Source organism: Xenopus tropicalis, chromosome 4 (genome assembly GCF_000004195.4).
Source record: "Xenopus tropicalis strain Nigerian chromosome 4, UCB_Xtro_10.0, whole genome shotgun sequence".
NCBI classification, from domain to species: domain Eukaryota; kingdom Metazoa; phylum Chordata; class Amphibia; order Anura; family Pipidae; genus Xenopus; species Xenopus tropicalis.
The window spans coordinates 35,348,293-35,374,509 of record NC_030680.2 but is presented as its reverse complement, the minus strand read 5'-3'; the positions used below and the strand labels follow the sequence as shown (position 1 = coordinate 35,374,509).

At 39.9% G+C, this 26,217-nt stretch overlaps 1 protein-coding gene across 2 annotated transcripts in view; it reads left to right on the top strand.

The window, feature by feature from the left end:
• plcb3 (phospholipase C beta 3) overlaps positions 1 to 26,217 on the top strand; it is an 80,582-nt gene that overhangs the window by 45,082 nt on the left and 9,283 nt on the right. For both annotated transcript variants that reach the window (XM_002940224.5, XM_031900645.1), the window contains exons 4-27: positions 4,869 to 5,009; positions 5,112 to 5,191; positions 7,000 to 7,053; positions 7,365 to 7,440; positions 8,179 to 8,279; positions 9,011 to 9,177; positions 9,500 to 9,646; positions 10,464 to 10,621; positions 11,286 to 11,368; positions 11,493 to 11,577; positions 12,181 to 12,361; positions 12,831 to 12,935; positions 13,133 to 13,197; positions 14,095 to 14,191; positions 14,758 to 14,842; positions 15,351 to 15,475; positions 17,113 to 17,267; positions 18,115 to 18,276; positions 18,459 to 18,558; positions 19,982 to 20,086; positions 20,547 to 20,638; positions 20,727 to 20,844; positions 24,214 to 24,249; positions 24,597 to 24,804. In XM_002940224.5, the coding sequence (XP_002940270.2) occupies positions 4,869 to 5,009; positions 5,112 to 5,191; positions 7,000 to 7,053; positions 7,365 to 7,440; positions 8,179 to 8,279; positions 9,011 to 9,177; positions 9,500 to 9,646; positions 10,464 to 10,621; positions 11,286 to 11,368; positions 11,493 to 11,577; positions 12,181 to 12,361; positions 12,831 to 12,935; positions 13,133 to 13,197; positions 14,095 to 14,191; positions 14,758 to 14,842; positions 15,351 to 15,475; positions 17,113 to 17,267; positions 18,115 to 18,276; positions 18,459 to 18,558; positions 19,982 to 20,086; positions 20,547 to 20,638; positions 20,727 to 20,844; positions 24,214 to 24,249; positions 24,597 to 24,804 (2,726 nt within the window). The remainder of the gene's footprint in view (positions 1 to 4,868; positions 5,010 to 5,111; positions 5,192 to 6,999; positions 7,054 to 7,364; positions 7,441 to 8,178; positions 8,280 to 9,010; positions 9,178 to 9,499; positions 9,647 to 10,463; positions 10,622 to 11,285; positions 11,369 to 11,492; positions 11,578 to 12,180; positions 12,362 to 12,830; positions 12,936 to 13,132; positions 13,198 to 14,094; positions 14,192 to 14,757; positions 14,843 to 15,350; positions 15,476 to 17,112; positions 17,268 to 18,114; positions 18,277 to 18,458; positions 18,559 to 19,981; positions 20,087 to 20,546; positions 20,639 to 20,726; positions 20,845 to 24,213; positions 24,250 to 24,596; positions 24,805 to 26,217) is intronic.

Below are 26,217 nucleotides of genomic sequence, written 5' to 3'. Positions count from 1 at the left end.
AGCAGTCCATTAGGACCACAGCATTCTATGTCCTGATGGAAAATTTCATAAATTGCATAAAGTGATAAAACAAAAAGATAGTCATACTCGTGTATTGGCCATCGGTGTCTGAGGGCTACTTGGGTGGCATGGTTGGCCCATGGCCATCTTTAGTTATTATAGGCCAGCTCAGACACTTCTCTTGGATTCCAGTTTTGTGGCCCATGGGTGAAAGGATTGGATCCCTTGCCATATTGAGCCATGTTGAGACTAACTGTTTCTGCCTGATATTACCCGTTCCTACTGTCCAAACAATACTTTGACCTCCAGGGCAAACAGTTTTTTTTATTTCCTGAGTTCTTAAAAATGTTGCCATTATAAAGTGGAAAGAGCTTACTCACCCTGAATCTATATAGTGCCCTTTTTTTCTCCTCATATTAACTTTGCAGCCTACTCATAATGTTGCACAATGCAGCATAGTCATAGTGTTGCAAAATACAGCCTGCTTTTGGTGTCACACACCAGGTGACTGTATTTAGTTCAGTTTTAGAATAGTTATTAAGCTGGAAAAATGTAGATATATAAAACTCATGATGGCCATACAAGGGGCGTTGTGTAAACTCTCCAACTGCTGGACCCACAGGCTGAATTGATAGGATACAAGGTGCCACACTCGGAATGGCTGCCTTTTCTATTGTTCTTAACATTCACCTTTTTATCTGCCCACGCATCATGCATTGACCAACACAGTGCATTGCTAGTTATACTTTTCAAACCGCCACCAAACCAACTGGTGTCCATAGTACATGGATATTGGCAAGTCACCATACATGTACGAATATAGCAAGAATATACTGCTATCAGATAGTGCTAAGGCCAGAGTTGAATATAGGAGACCAGCACAGAAATGCTAACCACTGCACCATTGTACAGGTATCGGACCCCTTATCCGGAAACCCCTTATCCAAAGTGGGTTCCGAATTCCAAATTACAGAAAGGTCATCTCCCATAGACTCCATTTTAATCAAATAATTCACATTTTTAAAAAAATATTTCCTTTTCTCTGTAATAATAAAACAGTACCTTGTACTTGATCCCAACTAAGATATCATTAATCCTTACTGGCGCCAACACTATCCTATTGGGTTTAATTACTGTTTAGATACAATTTTTTTAGGTAGGGATCTGAATTATGGAATGACCCCTTATCCGGAAAACCCCAGGTCCCAAGCATTCTAGATAACAGGTCCCACACCTGTATCACCATATGATGTATTAATATGGTTTGTTTTCACTAGTCCAAACCATGAGAAGCAGCGCCAGCTCGTTATTCCTCCATCAGCATCCTATTTGGGAGTGGTATGATTCTCCTGGCCTCCAGCAATGCCAGACTTGCTTATCAGATTGCCGGGTAATAAAGTGTTTCATCACCGCAGCAAAGGTGTTTTCACTGCTTCATAGTCCAGTGGCAGCAACCTTCACACCATTGCACCTGGCAAGGAGCATGGTGATAAAAGGCTAGTGGATGGCTGCTCTCTAATAAACAACACCATGCTCCCAGTGAATAGTTTTTGTGCTGATATTAACTCCAAAGACAGGAACTTGGCAGTAAGTGTTCCAACTGAGGCCATGAGATTTTAGCAGGGATGTCTGTATACTTGTGTATCTCAGTGATCTGACATACTATGTAGTGTATAGATAGAACCTTAAGAAACAAGTAATGGGCTAATGGCAAGTATAGGAGGAAATGATAGGGGCTTTGGTGTAGGATGACATGAAGGGTTTTTGCTTTACAGTGTAAGAGGGGAAGCTGGCATTGTACAGAGAGAGCCGGTGTTTGTTCTGCAGAATGAGAGTTAAATGGTTGCTAGAGTGATGAAGTGGGGGCTAGAAGGATAGAGGTGTCATGTATCCAGGAGAAAGGTTAAATGAATTAAGAAGAATGTGCTCTTGTAGGCTGAGATGGGGGAAAGTGCCCTGCCATACGCAATGGGAAAGAGATAAAGGAATAGTCTTGTGTAGTTGATGTTTATAAAAAGACTGAAAGTGAGGGAAGTGCTATAATATAGTGAGGGGACAATTGCCTGTGATAAGTAATAGCAAAGGAGGTATTGCAAAACATAGTTTGTTCCCGCAAAACGCTGTCCTTTTGCAGCTAAGATTTTTATTCTGCAGCCTGTACATTGCATGCATGGTCGCTGTATAATCTTGTTGGTGTGATAAGGACCCATTTGTCATATTCCTGGTGCAGCATTGCGGTAATCTAGGGAGACCACTTCTCACATGCTTCTTACAGGCTGCGGTGCTGCCTAGGCACAAGATTGTCAGAATATACAGTTGCCCGTGCCTAGGGAAACCCCTGAACCTCTCTGAAAACTAATTCAAAAACTTAAACTTGTGGTCTCCCTTTGAACAAAAACAGAATAGTTCATTTGTACTAAGATCCATATATGGCCCCTGCTTTTTAATTGCAACTTGCTTACAAAAAGGAAATAATGCAATTAAAGGGGTAGTAACCAGGCATTTGTTTTCAAAGAGCTGACCTGTAAATTCAACCTGCTGATTGTTTGTCATAGGTTACTAGGCAAGTTGCAAACACCTCAACACAATGAGTGGCACTTTCTAGCTCATCTTCCCTCATTATGAAATTGCTTCAAATACCTTCCCACCCTAACTAGCATGTCTGCATTTCTGGCTGGTAGAATTTCCTTATGTCAAGCAAATAATATGAATGCAGTCCAGAGCTTTAAGAAGAAATGGATAGTACTCAAAAGCACTGGTAATACCCATTGGGACAACCTACTGAAATATTAGTATTTGATCCAGTCAAAAAAGGGGTCCTTAGAGCTAGGCACAATTATGCACTCAGAATATATGAAGTGACTAAAAATATGAATGACTGCGCCATTTAAAATCTGGATATCACACTCAGTTTTAATAATCACTAATAATCACTGGCAACAGGCAAAATGCAACAAATCTGTGCAGATTTTTTCCCAGTGATGCCAATGGAAGGCAGTGCCAGTAGCCTGCGGCATGCATCCAGCCACACAATAGCAAACACTTGTTATTTAGAGAGATGAAAATCTAGTACCTATTGAAAGGCCCAGTGTTTGTAGCCCATAGCTCTACAGATGTGTCCAGACATCAGAGCAGCTCAGCAAGCGCCCAGCAATAATGCTTCAAAGGGAAGCGTTCCTTACATGCACTGGGTTGAACTAGTTTCTATCTCAGTTCAAATGAATCATTTCCATTTTTGGTATTATGCTTGAATTCCAACCCACGCACCTAAAAAAGGAGCAAATTTTTATAAAAGGTGCTAGAGCTTTAAAGCCAAACTCAGTAAGGTGAAGTCATATGAAATAGTTGCATTGGCAATATTCGTAAATATTTGTCCGGCTTTATGGGATTACGTTTTGGAAACAAAAGGACATGGCAACTTAAAATGCTGGGGGAATTATGGTGATTATGATTTAGCATCAAAAACATCAGATGGCCATACATCTGAAGACTTGCTTGTTTAGCAAGGTTGCCAGATGAGCATATCCTTGCTTGATATTACCACCTATGTGCTGGGCCATATTGGGATGATCATTCCAAGCATATCATGACTCATAGCATCATAACAGAGGGCAATGCAGTGTTTTGGGAGAGGACCGACTCAACCCTGATGGGAATTTTAAACCTGCCCACTAGTGACTGTAAGTAATGGTGGTCATACTCAGGCCTATTCTATACAAAATGCAGACTCAGCTCCTCCTGGCCACAGCATAATTTTCAAGGCCCTCCTTTATCAAGCGGGTTAGAAAATTCAGTAGGGTGAGGATTACAATGATCAGATTATGCCAATTTGGCCCAGCATATTATTGGCCAAATCAGTTCTGCCCTTTTGGTGACTTCAGATCTTACAGTGTATTTCCAGCCTAAGGCAATATCTGTAGCTCTAGGAAGTACAGTTTCAGGTAATAAATGGGACAGGTAATAATCAGAATGGTGTACAGTCTCTGTGTAGTTCTGCAACTTATGTTGAGACTTTAGTATAATAATGTACACAATGTTGATATAGTGTGATCCCATTAGTTTTAACTGTGATTCCTCTTCCCCATTATTTTCTGTACAACATTTAGATATAGTCTTATGCTTTCAACCAAACAAGAAATAAATATAATGTATGGCATGTAAATAGAGTGCTCTGGTGCTCCAGTACTTACCCAGGCTTTAGCTAAGGGATGCATACCTGTAACAGCAACTAGATGTGCCTTGAATAGCCCTCCCCTGTAGTTATTAGCTGAATATGCACTGGGGCTGTATGTGGTGTTTTTCATTGCTGTCAGCGGGATGCAACACGCACTGGTTTGGTCACTGCTACTTGCCAATGAAAAGGCTATTGGTACACTATTTTTCTGCAGTGATCTGTTTTAGACTGATGGGTCTAACTACTCAGTACTTGGTGGCAACCAGGCATATGTATGAGGATCTTGACGGTGACACAAAAATTGTGGCACGCTGCTAGTTGTAACCATGTGGATGGGGTCAGCCGACAACAACCATATTGGACAGTACACGAAAATTGCTGCAAGTCTTTTGTCCTTAAGGAGGCCATGCATGCATTTATGTTTGGCAGACGAACAGGGCATGAACAAATTGTTCAAGTGAAATGTGGCATGTTTTTTTCTTAGATTGGCTTTAATTTAATTTTAATTTGTCAGGTGTAAATTGAATATTGTTTTTCCAGTTTCATGCCAAATCAATCCCAGCACTTCTCTCTGTAGTTTAAGGGATAGCTGTGACTCTAGTTCCACCTGCTGGGCATCCATATAATGACAATTAACTATATGTAAAAAAATGAAACTCACTGATGGCCTCTCTTTTTTTCTACATATTTTTAGGATATGAAAATGAGGGAGATTCTGGGATTCACAGCCCCAGAGCACCGCCCTGAGGATAAACTTTTCACAGTAGTACATGGCACCGATATTGTGAATATAAGCTTTCTCAACTTCATGGCTGTGCAAGAGGATACTGCAAAGGTGAGAGCTTGCAAGGGAAGACCGGGAAAACGCTCCTGTACCCAAAGAAAATTGAAGAGTCAGCTTAAAGTAATTTGTTATTTTTGTGTTTTTTCCTTTCAGGTTTGGACAGAAGAACTTTTTAAATTGGCACATAATATTCTGGCACAGAACTCATCTCGGAACACCTTTCTGCAGAAATCGTAAGCCTGTAACCAGCACCCATCTGTTTCTCTTAAACACAGAGTTTTTCTCTACTGTTTTGAACTCCTCCTGCATTCTGTCACAGCTCCTTGGTTCCTTGAGTACATGCATTCTATGGATTGTCTATTTGCTCCCAGTTCATGACATTTTGTGTATACGTTACCTCTTGTATTATGTCCCTGACCTATGTAGTGGCCTTATCTTCTATGCTCAGCTTCTGCAAAGTAGGCCCATCATTCTACACAGTAGCTCTATCCATTTGCATGTGGTCTGCTCTTCCAGTACAGCATTTCCTTTGTCCATTAAAGCAGGGGCTTAATTATAGAGGAAACAGACCCTATAACTTCTGTACCCAGATGGTGTAGTGGGCCTGTTAAGATAACTGACGGATAACCAGTTTCATTATATATTTACGAAGAGTGTCTTATTCCCAAAGTTTGTGGGAATGCTAAGAAAGACTTCATGTGGGACCCAGTAACTTTAAGGGGGGAGTTTACAAAAGTGGGGATATTGAGACAAAATAAAAGTGGAGTTGGATTTTCTGCCTTATTCACAAACCTCTATCTCTACTTTTGTGAATTTGTCATTATACAGATATGTTTCAGATTTTGTCTTTTAGATATTTTACAGGTTTTTATGAATTTGTCTTCGGCTCTTAATAATTCTGTCAGTTTGCCATCAAACCAAGTCCCACATCTATATGAGACCTGTAATAATGATTTTACATGCAGGCTTTCACATTTTATTTTCTAGCCATTTCAATTTAGGGGCATTTCCTGAAGGGTAATTTTAGTTCTCCAAAAAAAATTATACATAATTTTTTAGGACAAGCTGGGCTTTCTAATTTTTTCTAAAATTTTGTGTAGTTCCACTTCACAACAATAACAAGTAACAATAACAAAAGTAACCAGGTGTAATACCTTATTCATGGGAAGAAGTGAATCAAGGGCCTGTCCCCTGCATTACCCTGCCACCGCACTACTTATCTATTCCCCCCCCACTCCCCAAGTGAAAAGGGGCCCAACAGGACCAGGACCCACCAGGTTTTTTCCCAGTGCCCTGTTAAGCCAGTCCCACCTTGAATTCACAGTACCCCAATATCCCATTTTGGGTGTCAGTGTGTATGTGCTGCTTGCTGATCACCAAGATGGCTGCTGGGAACAGAAGTGATACAGCTAGTCAGTGTTTTACTTGTTTATAAAAATGAGACTTCAAGAGGTGTGTAATGAGGAATGGGTGAAACAAAGCAAAACAGAAGAGCTTGGAATTGATCTAACAGAGTTACACTGAGTTTACTCCATTTTGAAAATGTTGAGGACAAAAATAAATGTTAAAATGTCGTTTAAAAGACAAATTCATTCTAAATGTCCATAAAACTGTCTTTCTTTCACCAAAAACGGAAAAGTGGCAGTTGAGTCAGAATTTAGGCAGATTTGTGTTTATGAATATGGAGAAATTGTTTTACAAAGGGGCTATGTTTGTGAATTCCTCCCAAAGAGTTATGCAACTACATTGAAACTCCCTACTCCATTCAGTCTTGGGCATTGGGTCCTCCTTCCACTACTTCCATAGTAGGAATATTGAGTAACCATGTTTTTATAATATGCCTGGATGGTTACCCTTCCTCTAACATATTTCCTCATCTTCCATCCCCCTTCTTGTTGTCATCTGAATATAAGACGGTGCTAACCCACTTGTGAAATACAGCACTAAACACTACCTTCCAATCAGTGCTGATAACTGTCATCTAAAACCTGATCTTATTTTTTTACCTCACAAAATATATTTTTTGTTTTGTTTTATGCAGATACACCAAACTAAAGCTGCAAGTGAATCAAGATGGACGAATTCCAGTGAAGAAGTAAAGGAAAAAAATTCTATCTTTCTGTCTTATTTTTCATGTTTATGAAACTGTGAAACAATGAACTTTGAAACAATACATTTCCATGATCTCTAGCGTTTACATTAATTATGGAGTGTTCTGAAAATGTGAAGCAGCTAGCTTACAGCCGCACCTAGAATTAACTTGCTGTTTGATGAGGTTCTGAAAGCCATTGTTACTATCACAATGGCGCTGTTTTATTTATTTTTTTCTTTTTTAATAAGCTTTTACTTACTTTTTCTCACTCGGCCTCCATTACCATGTGCTGAAACTGTCCCTTGTTTTTTCAGTATCCTAAAGATGTTTGCAGCTGATAAGAAAAGAGTGGAAACGGCGCTGGAATCTTGTGGCTTGAACTTTAACAGGGTAAAACCAATGCTTACATAATTCTTTGCAAGCCATACTCTTACAGATCTTACATAGTTTAGTTTTGTGAGTAGTTCTTCAGCATCTGAAGCTATGTCATGTCATTGGGCAGCTTCCCCCTACCTTTGCCAGAATCCCATACTTTGTTACATCTTTAAAGTCCTTGTAAACTCAAACCACAATGCGCAGATTAAAGGAAACATAACCAAGTGCTATGTTTTCTAAGAAACCTTGCCTCTCATGCACCCACCCTGCTTTGGGGACACAGAAAACACTGCCTATAATTTAATCATTACGCTTACAGAATTTCTAACCCATGGTGTAACTTGTTTTTTTGATGATGCATTTTTTAGCCAAACACAGCTTTAATGGTCTCCATTCTGCTATAAAAAGTGAACTGTTCCTTCTCTGGGTCTGTCGCCTAACCAGTAGTGTATCTTAACCTCTAAAATGTGAACTGATCCTTCTCTGGGTGTTTCGCATTTCATTATCTAGCCATTTCACTTTAGGGGCATTTCCTGAAGGGTAATTTTAGTTCTCCTACAAAAATTATACATATTTTTTTAGGACAAGCTGGGCTTTCTAATTTTTTCTAAAAGTTCCACTTCACAACAATAACAAAAGTAACAAGATTTAATGGCGTAAATACCTTATTCATTCTCTGGGTCCTATTTATTAGCTCATATCACATGTCCCCTTTCAATTTCATCCTGAATTACTTTTGTCCTCATTTTTTAGGGAGATTCTATTAAACCGGAGGAATTTACTCTTGATATTTTTGAACGCTTCCTGAACAAGCTGTGCCTGCGTCCGGATATCGATAAGATCCTTTTAGAACTGTAAGAAATTAGATTTATTACTTTTTTATTGCATAGTATATTAGGTTTATATTAGGTTTACTAAACAAAACATGGTCATGTGTCTTGTAATGTGTTTAAACTGTGTTGATTAATTGTTTCTAGAAATAAGGTGAAAACAGGAAAGAGTGGGTGATGGCACAGAGAACAGGGAAGGAGAAAGGAGGAGGCACAGAAAGCCTTGGGACAGGACAGAAGAGAGAGAAGGGCCATGGAAAGCGGGGGGGGGGGGGGGGGGGAGATCAGGGTAGGAACAGAGAGTAGAAGAGGACACGGACTGGGGATAGACGGGAAGGAGGGGGCAAGAGTACACAGATTGGAGAACGATAGAGGAGATGGTAGAGAGGGTATGGAAATTCCTCCAAATGCTGTGATTGCACGCCCCAGTTTTTGTAAGTAGAATAAAAGGCATGGGATCTCTTATCATCTCCCGTATAGATAATTTTAAAATGCAAGTTATTTCATTTTTCTCTGTAATAACAAAAAAAAAAAATCAAACAAAAAAACAGTGCCCTTACTTGGTGCGTGAATCCATATTGGTGGTGCCCTTATCCAGAAAACCTAAGGTCCGCAAGCATTCTGGATAATAGATCCTACACCGTTAGGTCTTATATCTGTGACAATGTGTTTGTGTATAAATCAACTTTTATTCCCTCCTCCTATGTATTTTTTATCTCAGCAGCACTTGCTTATTTGCACATTTGTTTTGTCAGTGGAGCCAAAGGGAAGCCGTATCTGACTCTAGAGCAACTAATGGACTTTCTAAATCAGAAACAAAGGGACCCCCGACTCAACGAGATTCTTTTTCCTCCACTTAAAAGAGACCAAGTGCGGCAGCTTATTGAGAAGTATGAGCCCAACAGGCAGTTCCTGGAAAGAGGTAAGTGGGGTGCAAGGCAAAATCAGTTTTCTTTGATAGGAATGGTGTGATTGCAAGACAAGTGTAGGTGATAAGGAACAGAAAATATAGCAGATTTTGCATTTGCTTTGTTTTTCCTTTAAAATTCTCAAGTTTCATGTATTTCTATAAATTATTCTGAACAGGTAGCCTTATTTATCTGCATTTCGGTTTTGCCCACGACACACAAGGAGTGATCCATCTGCCTTGGACCTTAAAAATATTGTCACAATTATTGATTTTCTACTTGATGTTGTTAACTTCTCAGCCACAGTTTTTCACTTATATCTTTCTGTGACTACAGACCAGATGTCCATGGAAGGTTTCAGCCGCTTCTTAGGTGGAGATGAGAACAGCATTGTTCCGCCAGAGATCCTGGATCTAAGTGATGATATGAACCAGCCGCTCAGCAGCTACTTTATTAACTCTTCCCATAACACCTACCTCACAGGTGAGTCATCAATATTAAAGGGCCTCCCAGGTTCAAACCTACACAGGGTAATCTAACAAATCACAGTTTGACTTTGTTTGATCACTGCCACATTATTCAGAAAGTTTTGGTGACAGAGCAAATCATTTTCATGTATTGATCTTATAATTGTTGGAGTTGCTTCTTTAAATCAAGGAAGCCACAAAATAGAGTGGACTACAGTCTATACCCTAAGGCAGTGATCTGGAACCAGTGGCTCGGGAGCAACATGTTGCTCCCCAACCCCTTGGATGTTGCTCCCAGTGGTCTCAAAGCAGGTGCTTATATTTGAATTCTTGGCTTGGAGGCAAGTTTTATTTGTATAACAACTAGGTGTACTGCCAAACAGAGCCTCCTGTAGGCTGCCAATCCACATAGGGGCTACCAGATAGCCAATCACAGCCCTTATTTAGTACCCCCAGGTAGCTTTTCCTGCTTGTGATGCTCCCCAACTGTTTTCACATATCGATGTGGCTCACAGGTAAAAAAAAGGTTGGGGATCCCTGCCCTAAGGGTATGTACAGCACAAATATTAGCTTTAAAACCAGAAAGCTATTAGCAAATTTTATATTTGTAAATCTAAAATGACAAGTTAGTCAGGAAATGGAAGCAGAGCCAAAGGATATAGGGAATGTATAGTTGGTACTTGGAGTGATACTGGATCTGAACAGAAATGCATGTACATTTGAAAGTGAACAAAATATTGGCGCAAATTAAACAACAATATTTGCTATTACTTTTACAGTCAAGGTAAAATGTTATTAAAATTTTCATCCCCCCTCCCATATAACTGTACCAGCTGGCCAGCTAACTGGAAACTCATCAGTGGAGACGTACAGGCAAGTGCTATTAACTGGCTGCCGCTGTATTGAGCTAGACTGCTGGAAGGGACGCCCCCAGGATGAAGAACCGTTCATAACCCATGGATTCACTATGACCACTGAAATTCCTTTTAAGGTAACATAAGCACACATTGCCTTGTCTAAAAGTAACTTAATTATAATCATATGCTTGGTCAGTTGTGTTTAATTTTTTCCAAGTAATGTGCTGATTATCCAGTATACACATGCCTATGGGTTAGGTCATATGTTCTTATAATGATGTTTTTTGGAGCCCACAGGCAGGCTGGGGACAATGACAGTTTGATGTAGGATGACCTCTTGCTTGCAGGCCTATAGTCAGATAGCCATGCTTTCTATAAGAGGGAATATACTATGCTAAAACTGACAATCTCTGTCATCATTTAGGTGATAAAAATGTCTAAGTGCATTGTGTTGTATCCAATTAAGTGTCATGTTTAGGTGGATATGTCATGATACAAAACTCTATGCACCTACCTAGGTCACTAGATAAGCTGCACTTCATTGTCTGCATAGCACACATAGTGGTTACTCTGCCCCAGATTTTTGGCAGAATAAAAAATATCTGCTGTTATTAACTGTAAGGTTCTGCCTGTACCAGTATTTTCAGGTAGATTTTTATTATAGTCAAGGACAGCGTGCATAGCCAGGTCCAGGCATTGTTTCTAATTTAAGGAAGAGATGCCAACATGTGCCCTGAGCCTTATGGGATTGTATTTTTGTCATCTTTTGATCCAATTTGATATCCATATTTCTCGTAGGAAGTAATTGAAGCAATAGCAGAAAGTGCCTTTAAAACATCACCTTTTCCTGTCATTTTGTCATTTGAAAATCACGTTGACTCGTAAGTAGTTTATCTGTATTTGATAACACCTTTTTTAAGTATTCCACTCTTCTCCCCACCTCTATCCAGTGCAAATTATTAAATCAGTGCTTGTTTTTTTTTTCTTTTGTGAACCATTTTAAAGTTCAAAGCAGCAAGCAAAGATGGCCGAGTACTGCAGGAACATCTTTGGAGATGCATTGTTAATAGATCCATTGGAGAAGTATCCTGTGAGCGTGCCATTTCTTTATTTCCTTGCAAAATCTCTTTCTCTTTGTGTTTCTTTTGCTCTTGTACAATTTTCAAGCATAATCAGCCCATCTTTCTACATTATTTACTTTATAAATCTGACACTTGTTCCTGCTACAGACAGCCTTTATGCTCTGGGTTGATGACAGATTTTACCTGCAGGCAAATTGCAGTGCAATTGTGTTGGCATGGTGTCACTTACTTCACTAAGCATCAATAATGTCAGTACCATTTGATTCCCTTGGTGCAAGTCAGTAATGAAGTATCTGTCTAAATGCTCCCCTAGTTCTTGCATCCACTTTTGTGCTGCCTTTATAACTGAGCTGTGCAGTGGATTGTGAGTTGTTGGCAACAGAAATAAAAAGTGTGGAAAAAAAAAACATCTGCAAAATATTTGGTGCATAGCAAAGGCAATTCCCTTTAACACACCCCCTGTCTTTTTTATGTCTTTTAGAAAATATACCCATGGCTATTTAAAATACCCCAACCTGCCTACAACCCATGCAGCACTTTACCTATCGCCCAGTTCATGACTTTTCATTTCTCTTAAATCTCACGGCTTCTCTCAATTTACTTCCTTTTAGCTCCAGGCTGGAGTTCAACTTCCTAGTCCCCAGGAACTAATGGGTAAGATCCTAGTGAAGAATAAAAAAAGGCACAAAGTGGCAGCAAAAGGCCCAGAAGGCAGCGTAAAAAGAAGGGTCAGCGAACAGACCTCTAATACTTACAGTGACTCATCCAGTGTGTGCGAGTCTTCTGCTACAGGTTTGTATAAAGGCTAGGCACATCAGGCATTTTAATTGCTTTTCTTTTTCTTTTATAACTTGGATATAATTAAGTGCAGTTGAAAGCCTGCCTTTCCTGCTGCCGGCAACAGCAAGGTCCCAGTGTGTCTCAGTGTGTGCATCTCAGGATAATGATATAGGCCCTGTAAGAATAAAGAGTTGGAATGATATTGGCCCTGTGAGAAGAAAGAGCAAGAATGATATAAGCCCCATAAGAAGAAAGAGCAAGAATGATATCAGCCCAGTGAGAAGAAAGAGCAAGAATGATATAGGCCCTGTGAGAAGAAAGAGTGAGAATGATAAAGGTCCTGTGAAAAGAAAGAGTAGCAATAACATTGCATGTCAGTGTGATACAAGATCATGTTTGTTTTCTGCTGTTTCTAAGCAAAAATCACTTTAACACACATCAGTACAGTCCCTGAGTTTCAACTCAAGTGTTTGATGTGCAGGTATCCTACCTTCTGAATCAGCTGATGTTACACTGACACTTTCCAATGGGGATGAAAAAGTAGAGGAGAAACCCCCTAGATATACAGAGCCACGGAAATCAATTGGTAAGAAAATCATATTGTTGGTGATTCTTCTACTGTACTTACATAAAGTAAAATGTTATATTTATTATTGTGTATACCCTTCCTTCATGCTTTTACTTTCATCTCCCCAGTCAGTTTCCTACTGTTTAGTTGTTTCTTTCTTGGGATTTAGCTAATGTTAGCAGCACCCTTTCCATATCTCATATTTCTCCTCTCAGATCATGATGCTTATAGTGAGGAGGAAGAAGAAGAAGAGCCATCGGATCCCAAGAAATCTGATGAGGTATGGTTACGCCAGCTAGGGTACCACTGAGCTCTACTACAGATTTGGAATCTCTTATCTAGAATGCTTCACACCTGGAGTTTTCCTGTATAAGGGGTTTGGCCTTAATTAGCTGTAACAAACATTGTGGTCACTAAAAAAACACTACATGATCCAACAATATTGATTTCATATGACATGGATTTACAGTATGCTAGCTTACTTAACATCAAGTTCAACTTAATGGCTTATTACAGAGAAAAAAGTAAATCAAAATAAAAGAGTATTTCAGAACTGTCCTGATAATATGTTTCTGGTTAATAGATCCCAGACCTGTACTTAAAGGGGAAAATGAAAATTACTAATAACGAAAATGAAAATTAAAAATGTTCTAAATGTAGTTGATTCTGTACTGTCTCAGAAATAATCAAGTTTATCTTCAATATTCTCCTCTCAGCAACAGTCTCTTCATGCAGAAGTTGGGTGGAAGTTTCATTGGCAGTTAGATCTAATGTATCTTTTAGGGGGGGATCCTTTTCCTAGCAGATTTATTGTTACTCACATAAATGATTCCAGCACAAACAAAATCTAGCAACTATATAACTGACTTTGGCACACATCATGAATTTAGAGCAACAGAATTTCTGGTGATTGTTAAGAAGTGAGCTCTAATACATCTTGTAGGCAAAAAGGGCACCCCCCAAACACTGCATTAGGCCCTACTGTCAATCAAAATCTGCAAATGCTGAGATGGGGAGACTGAAGAATAACATGGTTATTTTAGAAATGGCACTGAATGTTTTATTGATTATGTTTAGAAGATTTCTTATTTCAGGATGATTGAGCTTATATTGAATTTTCATTTATACAATATTTCCCCTTTAAATTATAATTATACACTTTTTTGTCTCATTGCAGGGTACAGCAAGCAGTGAGGTGAATGCCACAGAGGAGATGTCCACACTTGTAAATTATGTAGAACCTGTTAAGTTCAAGTCATTTGATGTGGCCAAAAGTGAGTAAGGGTGAACACAAACAAGAAAGATCATCAGAGAGGCTTGTGTGAAAATAAGGGGGTCAGAAGAAAAGGCTGATACATGGGTGCTATCATTTTAAGAAAGTGTATTTGAAAGGAAATAAACTGGGGAAGGAAAAAGAATTAGCCATAAATCTGTAACGTTCAAACAAGAACTAAGTCTGAATGTTAAAAATGAAACAAATTCACTGCAGAGGTGGTATGTGCACGATGCTCCTATTTATAGAACCCTTCCGTATTTGCCCAAGTATTTGTTTTGTTAGACACAGTTAAAAAAAAAGTCTATGAACAGAAATAACTCATTCTGTAACTCATACAGTATTTTCTATATTCATTTGGTCTTCTTTATATTTATTTTCCTTTCTCTTTTCCTTTCTTTAATATAGCATTGGATTTCTTTACCTCTTTCTTTAACCATACCTCCTATTATTTTCTTATGATGTTTTTCATATCCTTTTACGCTTCCTTGTCTCCTATCCCCTCCATCCATTCCTGCTTGTCCCATATCCTTGTGCCTTAATGTTATCTTTCTTCCTATCTTCCAGAAAGAAATAAGTATTATGAGATGTCCTCATTTGTTGAAACTAAGGCATTGGAGCAGCTCACTAAATCCCCAATGGAATTTGTGGAGTATCCTTACTGTCACATATGCACAATACAATCTTTCATAATATTTTATCTGCCTCAAGGGCAGCCTAAGCATTCAGTCTTTTCTTGTGTAATGGCCTGCCAACTGTTTGTAATGTATCTGTTTCCCATTATCTTTTAACATTGTTTATTTCTTTCTGTAAATTCTGCCTTTACATTTTTTTCTAAAATATTTCATTCTTAATTACTCTTCCTTGTTGTCTTTTATCTGTTTTCCTCCTTAATGGGCACTCACATTAGCTTCTTACATTGTCATACGCAATCCTTTCTTTCACTCTGTATTCCTGCATACTTTATTCTTCAAATTCCATGACTCTCTACTTCACTTTTTCTTCACTGTTTTTCATTGTAACTGTTTACACTTTTGGAATCTTGCACCTAAGCTATTCTTTTGTTCTCTGTTGCCCTAAACATTTCACTTTATAGGTTTTTTTTTACTTTTTTCATCATCCTTTTTGCATGTTTCTCCCTGACATCCTCTTGCTCTCAGATATAACAAGAAGCAGCTCAGCCGCATATACCCAAAAGGAACTCGGGTAGATTCCTCAAATTACATGCCCCAGCTCTTCTGGAATGCAGGATGTCAAATGGTGGCTTTGAACTTTCAAACGTTGGGTAAGTCATGGTGCTTAGCACTATACTTAACTCTATAACACTATACTTAATTCTGAGCACTACTCAGACACAGGCATATGCTCAAAAATGCTCAATTTTATGATTTCAGGCATTTTATCCACTGCTGTTTTATTCTTAAGCCTACTGACAGCCCATTTGGTATAAGTCTGAGTACTTTATACAGATTACTTTTTTCCAAGGATCTTTCATACAAAGATGCTGAAAAATAGTTTTTGTATAGTTTCAAGACTGTGAATACAGAATATGCCAAAAATCCTCTGAAGAGGCCCTACACAGGAAAAAAGTTAGTGGTTTAATTAATTGGGGGCATCCAATTAATTGGGACCCCCTGTGGGGGTTTTGGCTGTCATTATCTTTTAAGCACTGAAACAAAATAGCAGGAAACTTACACATTCTGGGACTAAAGGCGTGCAAAATGTCAGTGCAATGTACCAATTTTATTATCCACAAGGCAACAACTTGCATTATTTCAGCCACCACAGTCAAAGTACAAGAAACATTTTTACTAGATGCCATATGACCAAGATTGCACCACTTAGTATATTGTGCTTAGTGAATGCAATCCATTGGCCTTTGGTGCCTTTGAGGGAAGGGATAGTTTATTGTAGCAGAAACAAAATGGACTCCACTGATACGGGCTTATCATCAACAATGTATGTAATTATACATACACTGACTGCAGAAAAAAGAAGGATTCAGTAAACATAGAGGAAATGCTTGCTGTTAGCTCACAGATGTTCAGACAGTCAGTTCATTCTTCGGTGTAGGACAAACAGTTTGAGTTATACTAGTCCTTTCTTCAGAACTCCCAGCCCTCCTATCAACACATCCAGAATCTCTCACAAAAGAACGGCCATGGCAAAACTTGAATGTGAAGTGAAACAAGTGCACTAAGTCAACAAGGCATGCAAGGATTAGATTAACTGCAAATAGCATCACATCTATATACACCTGTTCCAGAGTCTAATATAAATGTGTACATTTAGCTCTCTGTCAAGCATTTTCTGTCCTACTTAAAAAAACTAAAAAAAAAGACAAACAGGTAGTTCCAGTGTCTCATGAAAACTGCTTGTGCTATTATCTGGCAGGCTGGGGAAATCAGGGTTCCTTTGTATGTCACTTTGTGGACTGGCAGGTACACAGAAACCAATAAAAATAACAGTACCATTATAGTTTTAGTTCAGTAGAGATACAAATATTAATGTCAACAGATGATTTGTTTGCTGTATTGTACTTACTTTGGTTATGACCTGCTTATTTGCATACATCTGTATACTGCCAAATTGCTACTGTTCTCTGAGAGAATTTACGAGACAATTTCAATAAGAATACATTTGTAGCCCTCAATTTTAGTATCTCAGGAGGCAGCACCATATTTGCCCTGCTGTGGCAATTGCTTGATAGAGTGAGTTCCTGTTGATTCCGCAATTGCCGTAGCAGGCAATGAGGACAATTTGGCACCAGCTCCTGAGGTAATAGAAATGATGATGTGCCTTTTCCCATAATTCCTTTAACGTAATCAGGTAGCAGGTATCTTTCCTCCAGTTGTCCTTAAGCTGCTATTGTTGTCCTCAGTGTAATGACCTTACACCTTGCATCAATTTTGTCTTGCTTAGATCTTCCAATGCAGCTGAATGTGGGAATTTTTGAGTATAATCGACGCAGTGGTTTCCTTCTAAAACCAGAATTTATGCGAAGGACAGACAAGCATTTTGATCCTTTTACTGAAAACATTGTTGATGGAATTGTTGCAAATACGGTTAAAATCAAGGTAAGTGACGAGGAAACTAGTGATGTGTGGGTCAATCCATGCTCAACCCTTACCCGCCTGCTCCCACCCCGTGCTGGTGAGCCGTCTGTATTTATTAAAAGGAAGAGTTCAACCCGAACCCACCCGCAAAGGATGCGTGCATGCTGAGCTGGCCCACCCTTCACTAGAGGAAACATAACCAGAGATTCATATTGGGCAGAAATCAGCTAAACTGCATCAAAATCTGTGCATGTATGGTCAGCTTTGTTTAAAAACATATAAATTATTTTAAAGTGGACCTGTCACCAAGGCATAAAATGCTGTATAATAAAAGCCCTTTTCAAATTAAATATAAAACCAAAAGCCATTTTTTTATTAACACATCCATACCCATTATAAAAGCATTTAAAATCCTAGCTGTCAATCATATATTACTTACCCCGCCTCTATGCCCTAGGCATACTGTTACTTTCACTTTCAATTCAGAACTCTCCTCACATTCCCCATCCCTCCTCGCCATCTAATTCGTAACCAGTGCATGGACATGGGTATCAGGTCCCCCCATACTGGCACAGAAACAAGATTTTGGCAGGATGCAAAGCTTGCCTTAATAACAGTGTCCACAAAATGGCGCCTGCCTGCTTGCTGCAATTGGGAATTCCAAGGCTGAACACCAGACATGCCACTGTCCATTTATCCCTGAAAATCTTTTCACACATTAAGGATTAGGCACATGTGTTTTTATGGGGAAAACTTTCATCCCCAAAGTGTACCATGATTTATTTTCATTTTTTTCATGTCTTCCATGGGTGGAGGGAGTTTGTTTCCTGGCCTATTTTCTTATCATATTCTTGTCCCTGTCCTATAGATTATATCAGGGCAGTTTCTATCTGAAAAGCGAGTGGGCATATATGTGGAGGTCGATATGTTTGGCCTGCCAGTTGACACTAAGAGGAAATTTCGCACAAAAACTTCCCAAGGAAACTCATTTAATCCTGTCTGGGACGAAGAGCCTTTTATTTTTCCTAAGGTAAGTACTTCTTGCGCTTTTGCCTTTCAAACTTTTTTTCAGTCCTTGGACCTTACAATGTCTTAATCCAATAGATTCCTTCTAATAGTCTGTAGTAGTCCTTGTTTCATTTTCATACCACCTCTTTTACCCCTTAATATCACCATTATCTGTGTTGCCATGGTGTCTTTATGCTCTCCCAGGTTGTACTCCCCACACTTGCCTCTCTCCGTATTGCTGTCTTTGAAGAAGGTGGAAAGTTTGTAGGTCACAGAATACTGCCTGTCTCTGCTATCCGACCAGGTGGGTACAGAAAATAGAAATTATCTACTTCTATCTATCTGTAGCAAAGATTGGATATTAGGACAAGTGCAAAACATGGGGGGGGGGGGGGGGGCTGGGCAGAGGATACCATAGACTGATGCTTTTCAGCATTGGTTTGGACAGGTGAAAGCAGTACCACATACTGGGACTCCTCCAGTTACATGGGAGTAGGAGAAACAATAGGTTACCTGAAAGCAGTTATAATGTGTAGCACTGGCTCCTTCTGAAAGCTCAGACTCAGGCACAATGCACTGAGATGGCGCCTACACACCAATATTACAACTAAAAAAATACATTTGTTGGTTTAAGAATAAAATTGTAAATGGTAGAGTAAAATATTTGCTTTATAAACAGTGTAATATAAAAATAAAAGTACACCATAAAAATCATGACAATCCCTTTAAGTGAGACCCAGACCCACCAGGTATGGAAATCAGAAATTGTCAAGTTGAGGCAGAAGGGAAATGAGTCCTTTGCACTGTGAATTATAATAGTGAGTACAGGCAGATCTAAGCCTGTGGTCAAAAGTAGTGGGCCTCTCTCTGCTACATTCACCTTGGGCTCCAACAAGAGCAACTGGGATGGAAGGCAGACCCAGAAATTGTGCAAGTGGTCTACATGGTCATTTGCCTACCCCTCATATGTAAAAGCACAAATTTACACCCCTTAATACTCATTTACACTGCATCTGGGGCACTGTTGCAGAGCACAGGTAGGTGGTGGGATAGGGAATCCCTTCAGGCTGCCCCCACCACTGCCCTCCTAAATACAGCCCTGCTAAATGAAAGCAGCACTGTATTCAGAGGAGAAGCAGTGGTCTTTGTGTGTCAATCTGGAGACCTTTGTCTAGAGTGTCTAAAGCTGGCCATACATGCACCGATAATATCGTACGAAACCTTGTTTGTAAGCATTTCCTGGTGTTGCTGGCTCATTAAGATATGTTAATGACACTATTATACAATAGGGAGTTTGCTATTTATTCACACACCAGTATTAGTAATGGTTCTGGCTCTAAAGGGTCATGACTGAAATATTTTTGCTTTAGAACATTCCATCATGTAGATCAGGGGTCCCCAACTTTTCTTACTCGTGAGCCACAGTCAAATGTAAAAAGACTTGGAGAGCAACACAAGCATCAAAAAAGTTCATGGAGGTTCCAAATAAGGGCTAAGATTGGCTATTAGGCAGCTTCTATGTACGCTATCAGCTTACAGGAGGCTTTATTTGGTAGTAAATCTTGTTTTTATTCAACCAAAACTTGCCCCCAAGTCAGGAATTCAAAAATAACTACCTGGTTTGGGGGCACTGAGAGCAACATCCAAGGGGTTGGTGAGAAACATGTTGCCCCTGCGCCACTGGTTGGGGATCACTGATGTAGATCTTTCTCCATTTTCTTTAACAGGATATCATTACATTTGCCTAAGAAACGAGCTAAATCAGCCTGTCTGTTTGCCAGCTCTGCTTGTTTACACTGAAGTCAATGATTATATTCCTGATGACCACCAGGGTATGTGACATTCACACCTTTCATTGTCTCTCATTTTTATACTTCCACCTGACCTCTCTTTAAGGGCTCTGGCACACGGGGAGATTAGTCGCCCGCAACAAATCTCCCTGTTCGCGGCCGACTAATTTACATTTTCGCCGGTGGGATGGCATTTCGGGGAGATTAGTCGCCCGCGAACAGGGAGATTTGTCGCGGGTGACTAATCTCCCTGTGTGCCAGAGCCCTAAGGGTTAGGCCTCACGGGGCGGCTTGTTAGCCTTATTGCCTTTTTGTTCTGGCATCTCTGCTTTCTAGTCTCCTAGGTGAACTTCCTAGCTGTTCTGATTATAGTTTCACCCATGATTGATCTGCCCTTTTTTTTTTTTTTTGCCCTGTACTGCCCCTGTATATGAACCAAGCTAAACACTTGCAAGTTATGATCTCTACCTTTCAGGCATAACTTTTGTTTTTTGTCTCATAGGCTATGCCAATGCCTTAACTAACCCTATCAAGCACATCAACCTCATGGATCAAAGGGCAAAGCAACTTATAGCTCTGATGGGAGAGAATGAGGTATGGATTCTGGCCTAAGGCTTATTACCCTAAACCCATGATTGGAATTATACCAGATATTGCACTAACATTGTATTTGTACTCACAGCAACTATTCAACAAAGACAAGTCTGATTGGGATCCAAAATCAAAGCCCCAGATAAGATCCCCAGATGATACCCCAGAGAAGAATAAGATACCAATTATTCCTGTGCCTTCCCCACCAGGTATGGAAGGAAAAAGCTGCTGTTTCTGCTACCTATGTTGCCTCTGTGTGTCCAGCATAGATAGATAGCACCAGGTTATTAAGATTTACACAACATAAAGAAATGTATGTGATTAGTTCAAATCTATTTAATTCTGTTTAAAATCGTGACAGTTTCAGTTAGGGCCAGTTTTCTGCACTAGAAAACAAATTATTTGCCTCACAAGAATGAGGTAAAACATTGCTGTAGTGACTGTAGCCTGTGGCAACACATATGTAATGCGTATGTTTTGCCCTGGCAATTTACATTAATTCTGCTTTTCCCTGTGCTGAAGGGGATGACAGTGGTATTAATGTAAAAACAACGTCCCATCTGCTCTCCCCAACCAAATAGGCCCACCCTCAATCCACCCAATCCTAGGGTTGCCACCTGGCTGGTATGTTTTTCACAGAAGAAAATTCCCACTTCCATATCAACCCCTTTTATGTCTCACTAGTAAAAGACTATACTAAAGATGGCAATCCTAAGGGCTCATACCGACAAGTGTTTTTATCTACGCTCCCCTGCCGTGGTGTTCTCCTGCTTTCCTCCGCTGGGGAGTGCATATAAAAATGCATTCCATTGCTCTTAATGGGGCTGTACTCACACAGGCACATGTAAGCACCAAACACAAGTGGAACACAGCATGTTGCTTTCCACCTGTGTTTGGCACTTACATGCACCTATGTAAGCACAGCCCCAAATGGAAGAATGAAATGCGTTTTTTTCTGTGCTCCCTACGTTGGAACAAAGGAGAACTCCACCGCAGGGGAGCGCATGAAGAAACGATGGCGCATACGAGCCCTAAATGTGTAGGTATATGAGATTGTGCTATGAAATAGTAATTAATAGTGGAAATGATTTAATAATGGCAGTATAATTAAATGTTGTTCTATGGAAAATACTGAGTTTGCCACTTCTCCTAGAAGTCAATTCCATGATGATGTGTATCTTTCAGCTTAAGGCTGTTCAGACAGCTATAGTTATTAGCTTTATTCTAATTTTTTTTGTGGTAAAAGTAATGCGTCTTGTGCCTTGGCATATGTCCCCCCCAGCCACTGGGAACTAGTTATCTGCCGTCTCTATCACTTTCATCCCCAGTAGTTCAGGCGCTTCTCGTACCACTGGCAGAATTGCTTGTGCTTGAAACGTCAGAAGTAATCAGGCTCTTTCTTTCCTGTTAGATGCGAACGACACAAAGCAACTGATAACACTTCTGTGTCGACTCATGGTCTCATTTCTTTAGCTTTTGTCCTTTATCTAAATCTGTCCATGATCCTTTTTTAAGCTGTTCGATTACCTCTGTGTCTTTGCACAAGGTCCTCCGCTTCCTCCATCACACACAGCTCATTACAATGTCTTCTACTTGCACCTCTAGTTCTGTTTGCCCAACTAGCCAGTGCCTCATTGCCTTTGTCTTGCATTCATGATCATGCAGTTTGAGCATGTTACACAGCAAAATTGTTAGACTGAGAAGAGAATCTAAAGTTATATCCCACTGATAGGTCCTGCATATATAGATAATTACTCAACAAATTAATCAGTGAAACAAACAACCATTTATTGGCTCAATTTACAAAACATTTAAAAAAAAGTTACAAACATACTATACCAAACGAAAGACAGGTGTCTCCCAGTGCCTCAGGTACCTTTACCATTGGGTGCTTCATCAGAGGAGGTTTGGCTTACTCATGTCACTTCCTTTATGTACCCTACACCTATAATTTATACAGCACACAGGGCTGCAGGCCAACCCTATAATGGGCACATAATAAGTGAAAACTTAAAAATATACATTCCCCAGGCACTTCAAACAAACCCTGCACCCAGCATAAATCATATAAAACACACATTGCATCAAGTTATATCCAGTATTCACTTTAACTACAATACTTTAAAGAAACTTTTGGGGTAAATACCAAGTGACCGACCTCAAATATTTTTCTTAGTTGATTATTTCTCATAATAATTAATCCATATGGTGTGAAACGCGTTAGAAGGGCAGAGTAAGGGTACCATGAGGCACTGGGAGACACCCGTTTGTCGTTTGCTGTAGTATGTAGTTTGTAACTTTTTTTTAAATGTTTTGTAAATTGAGCCAATAATTGGTTGTTTGTTTTACTGATTAATTTGTTGAGCTTGAGCATGTTTCCTGATTAATTAGAACCAGCTCAGAATCTGTTAATTTTCAGGCAACTGGCCATATTACATTCAGGCCTGCCTTGGATCAATCTGTTCTTTTTATTTTACTTTGATTACTGCTAATATCATAAATAGATAAGAGAGCACCCCCTGCTGTTCCATCTGTTGAAGTCTGTTCTGTCTGTTAAAATTACTCATGCAGGAATCATCTTCTGACTCTTCTCTGCTCGATTCTGTCATGCCCATGACAAAGAACTAAACAGAAAAGTATCAGGGGATGCTTCCTGCACCAGTTAGTTAAGATTTAGCCATTTAGTCTAGCCTATGATCCCCAACCAGTGGCTCAGGGGCAACATGTTTCTCACCAACCCCTTGGATGTTGCTCTCAGTGCCCCAAACCAGGTAGTTATTTTTGAATTCCTGACTTGATGGCAAGTTTTGGTTGAATAAAACCAAGATTTCCTACCAAATAAAGCCTCCTGTAAGCTGATAGTGAGCATAGAGGCTGCGTAATAGCCAATCTTAGCCCTTATTTGGCTCCTCCATGAACTTTTATGATGCTTGTGTTGCTCTCCAAATCTTTTTATATTTGATTGTGGCTCACGAGTAAGAAAGGTTGGGGATCCCTGGTCTAGCGTCTGTTTAGTAAGACAAGCAAGGGATTCTCTTTGTTGCACAATTATGATTTTAGCTCCCTGAACAGTTATGCATTGTAATATTGTGGCTACATGTCCTTGTCAGTTTCTTACTGTCAGAGCTAAAGTCCTGCTTCCAGAAACAGTGACGGACCAAACCCATGCTTCTCTACGTTGTAGGGTTTACTGGGCTGTACAGGAAAATCCCAAAGGCCACCAAAACTGAAATCGGTAGTCATTCTAAGTGACTTGTGGAAAGCCTGGTGTTATGTCTGCCTCCTATTTTGTGATTATACAGCGATAAACATTTATAGTGTGACAAAGGGCTTCTTATTTGCAGACTAGATCATTAACTATTGGCTAAATGAATGAAATGATAAGAAAAAAACATGCTGACACCTGAAAAAACTGCACATGTAATAGAAAGAGAATGGCACCCAAAGTGTGTGGGTTTGTGGGTACTAAACTTTACAAGCAAATAAAATCTATGTATAATTTTCTGGATCTCTCTTTATTGTGAATATGGTTATAGTCTTTGCTGTTTATTTCAAATTTATCATTTTCTCTTATGCAGCGCAACGAGATGACCACATAGCCAGTGTTCTGACAGGTAAAATTGTGGGGGGGGGGGCGGCAGATATTGGGTGTTTGTTGGCAGAATGGACCCCAGCTATTGTGAATAGCAGAATTTATCTGCTTAGCACTTAGCGGCAATCCTGTTTTGTGCCTGTAGCTTACCTACACACTCAGATTGTATGGTTGCTTGATTTCTCCTATGTCTATTACCTCAAAAATCTTAATTTTTGTAACATATATTTATGCTACATGTTTCCTTCCTATTTGTACTATTACTGTATTGTAGACCTGTACAGCACTAGGCATGCAAGTAGCACTAAAAGCACACATACAAATGATTGTAGGTTACAGTGCAGTCTCTCACACTGTCTATTTCCACAGACATACAAGCCCCCTCTATGGAAGAGCTCAAATCCCAAAAGAGCTTTGAAAAGCTGATCTGCCGCCAGTACAGAGAACTGCGTCAACTCCGTCGCAAGCACTTGCGCAAGGTGTCATCTCTGTGCAAGGAGCAGAGCACTTGGGTGACACAGCTGCAGAGTATCCGCAGGAGGAAGCCATTTGGAAGAAGCCATAGAGCAGTTTCTGGGTGAGTAACATAACAGGATGGTAAAAAATATAATAAATGTGTCTATATATCTTAGTGCTTGCTCTCTAAAGAACGGACTACCTTGAGTTGGGCGATATCGGGCTGATCTGATTGCTTGACCCCCAGGCCAAACGATCAGATCACAGTGACAGGAATGCACGATGTTGGGGCGAGGACCACATTAAAGAGGCAAAGAGGTCTTTGATGGTGCTTTGATGAAACAGCTTGTGATGCTGTGGGACAGTGTTTTATACACAGGGCAGTCTTATATTGTAGATTTACTGCCAGTTTGTGCTGGTTGCTTGTGTGCCTTTTCAAAAAATAAATTTGTGAAGTTAACCTATTAGTATTAAAACTGTTAATGATTTTCTCCTGATTTTACACCCCGTCCCCCATACCTTTCTGCACATTTCCTTGCACAGTAACAAAGCGGCAGGTTTCAGACACAGAAAGTCACAGAAGATCAAAAGGAGCACACAAATATATGCATTAATTATATGGTGACAAATGAAATACAGTGTCATCCCCTGAAAAAAACTTGGGAGAACAAGGCAAAAATTTAACCTGTATGTGGAGTGGATGTGCCTCCTCACCTTAAAAATGAGCATATAGGACTGTCTGCTTCCGCAAATACAGTGGCAGTCCTGCCAGATTATCTAAGACAATTTCCCATTAGTGCGCTAAGTACAGGGACAGAGGAGCTGAGCAGTAGGGAAAAACTGCCAGGCACTGCACCCAGAAAAAAGGCCTGGGGAGAACGCTGAAAATAAGCATGAACAAACTAGTTCAGTCAGATGGAGTTTTTATAAAGCAGGCTCAGACTGCCTTCATGACATTCAATATACAGTGGCTTGCAAAAGTATTCGGCCCCCTTGAACTTTTCCACATTTTGTCACATTACAGCCACACCATGAAGTCCAAAGAACACACCAGACAGGTCAGGGATAAAGTTATTGAGAAATGTAAATCAGGTTTAGGCTACAAAAAGATTTCCAAATCCTTGAACATCCCACGGAGCAGTGTTCAAGCGATCATTCAGAAATGGAAGGAGTATGGCACAACTGTAAACCTACCAAGACAAGGCCGTCCACCTAAACTCACAGGCCGAACAAGGAGAGCGCTGATCAGAAATGCAGCCAAGAGGCCCATGGGGACTCTGGGGGAGCTGCAGAGATCTACAGCTCAGGTGGGGGAATCTGTCCATAGGACAACTATTTGTCGTGCACAGCACAAAGTTGGCCTTTATGGAAGAGTGGCAAGAAGAAAGCCATTGTTAACAGAAAACCATAAGAAGTCCCATTTGCAGTTTGCCACAAGCCATGGGGGGGACACAGCAAACATGTGGAAGAAGGTGCTCTGGTCAGATGAGACCAAAATGGAACTTTTTGGCCAAAATGCAAAACGCTATGTGTG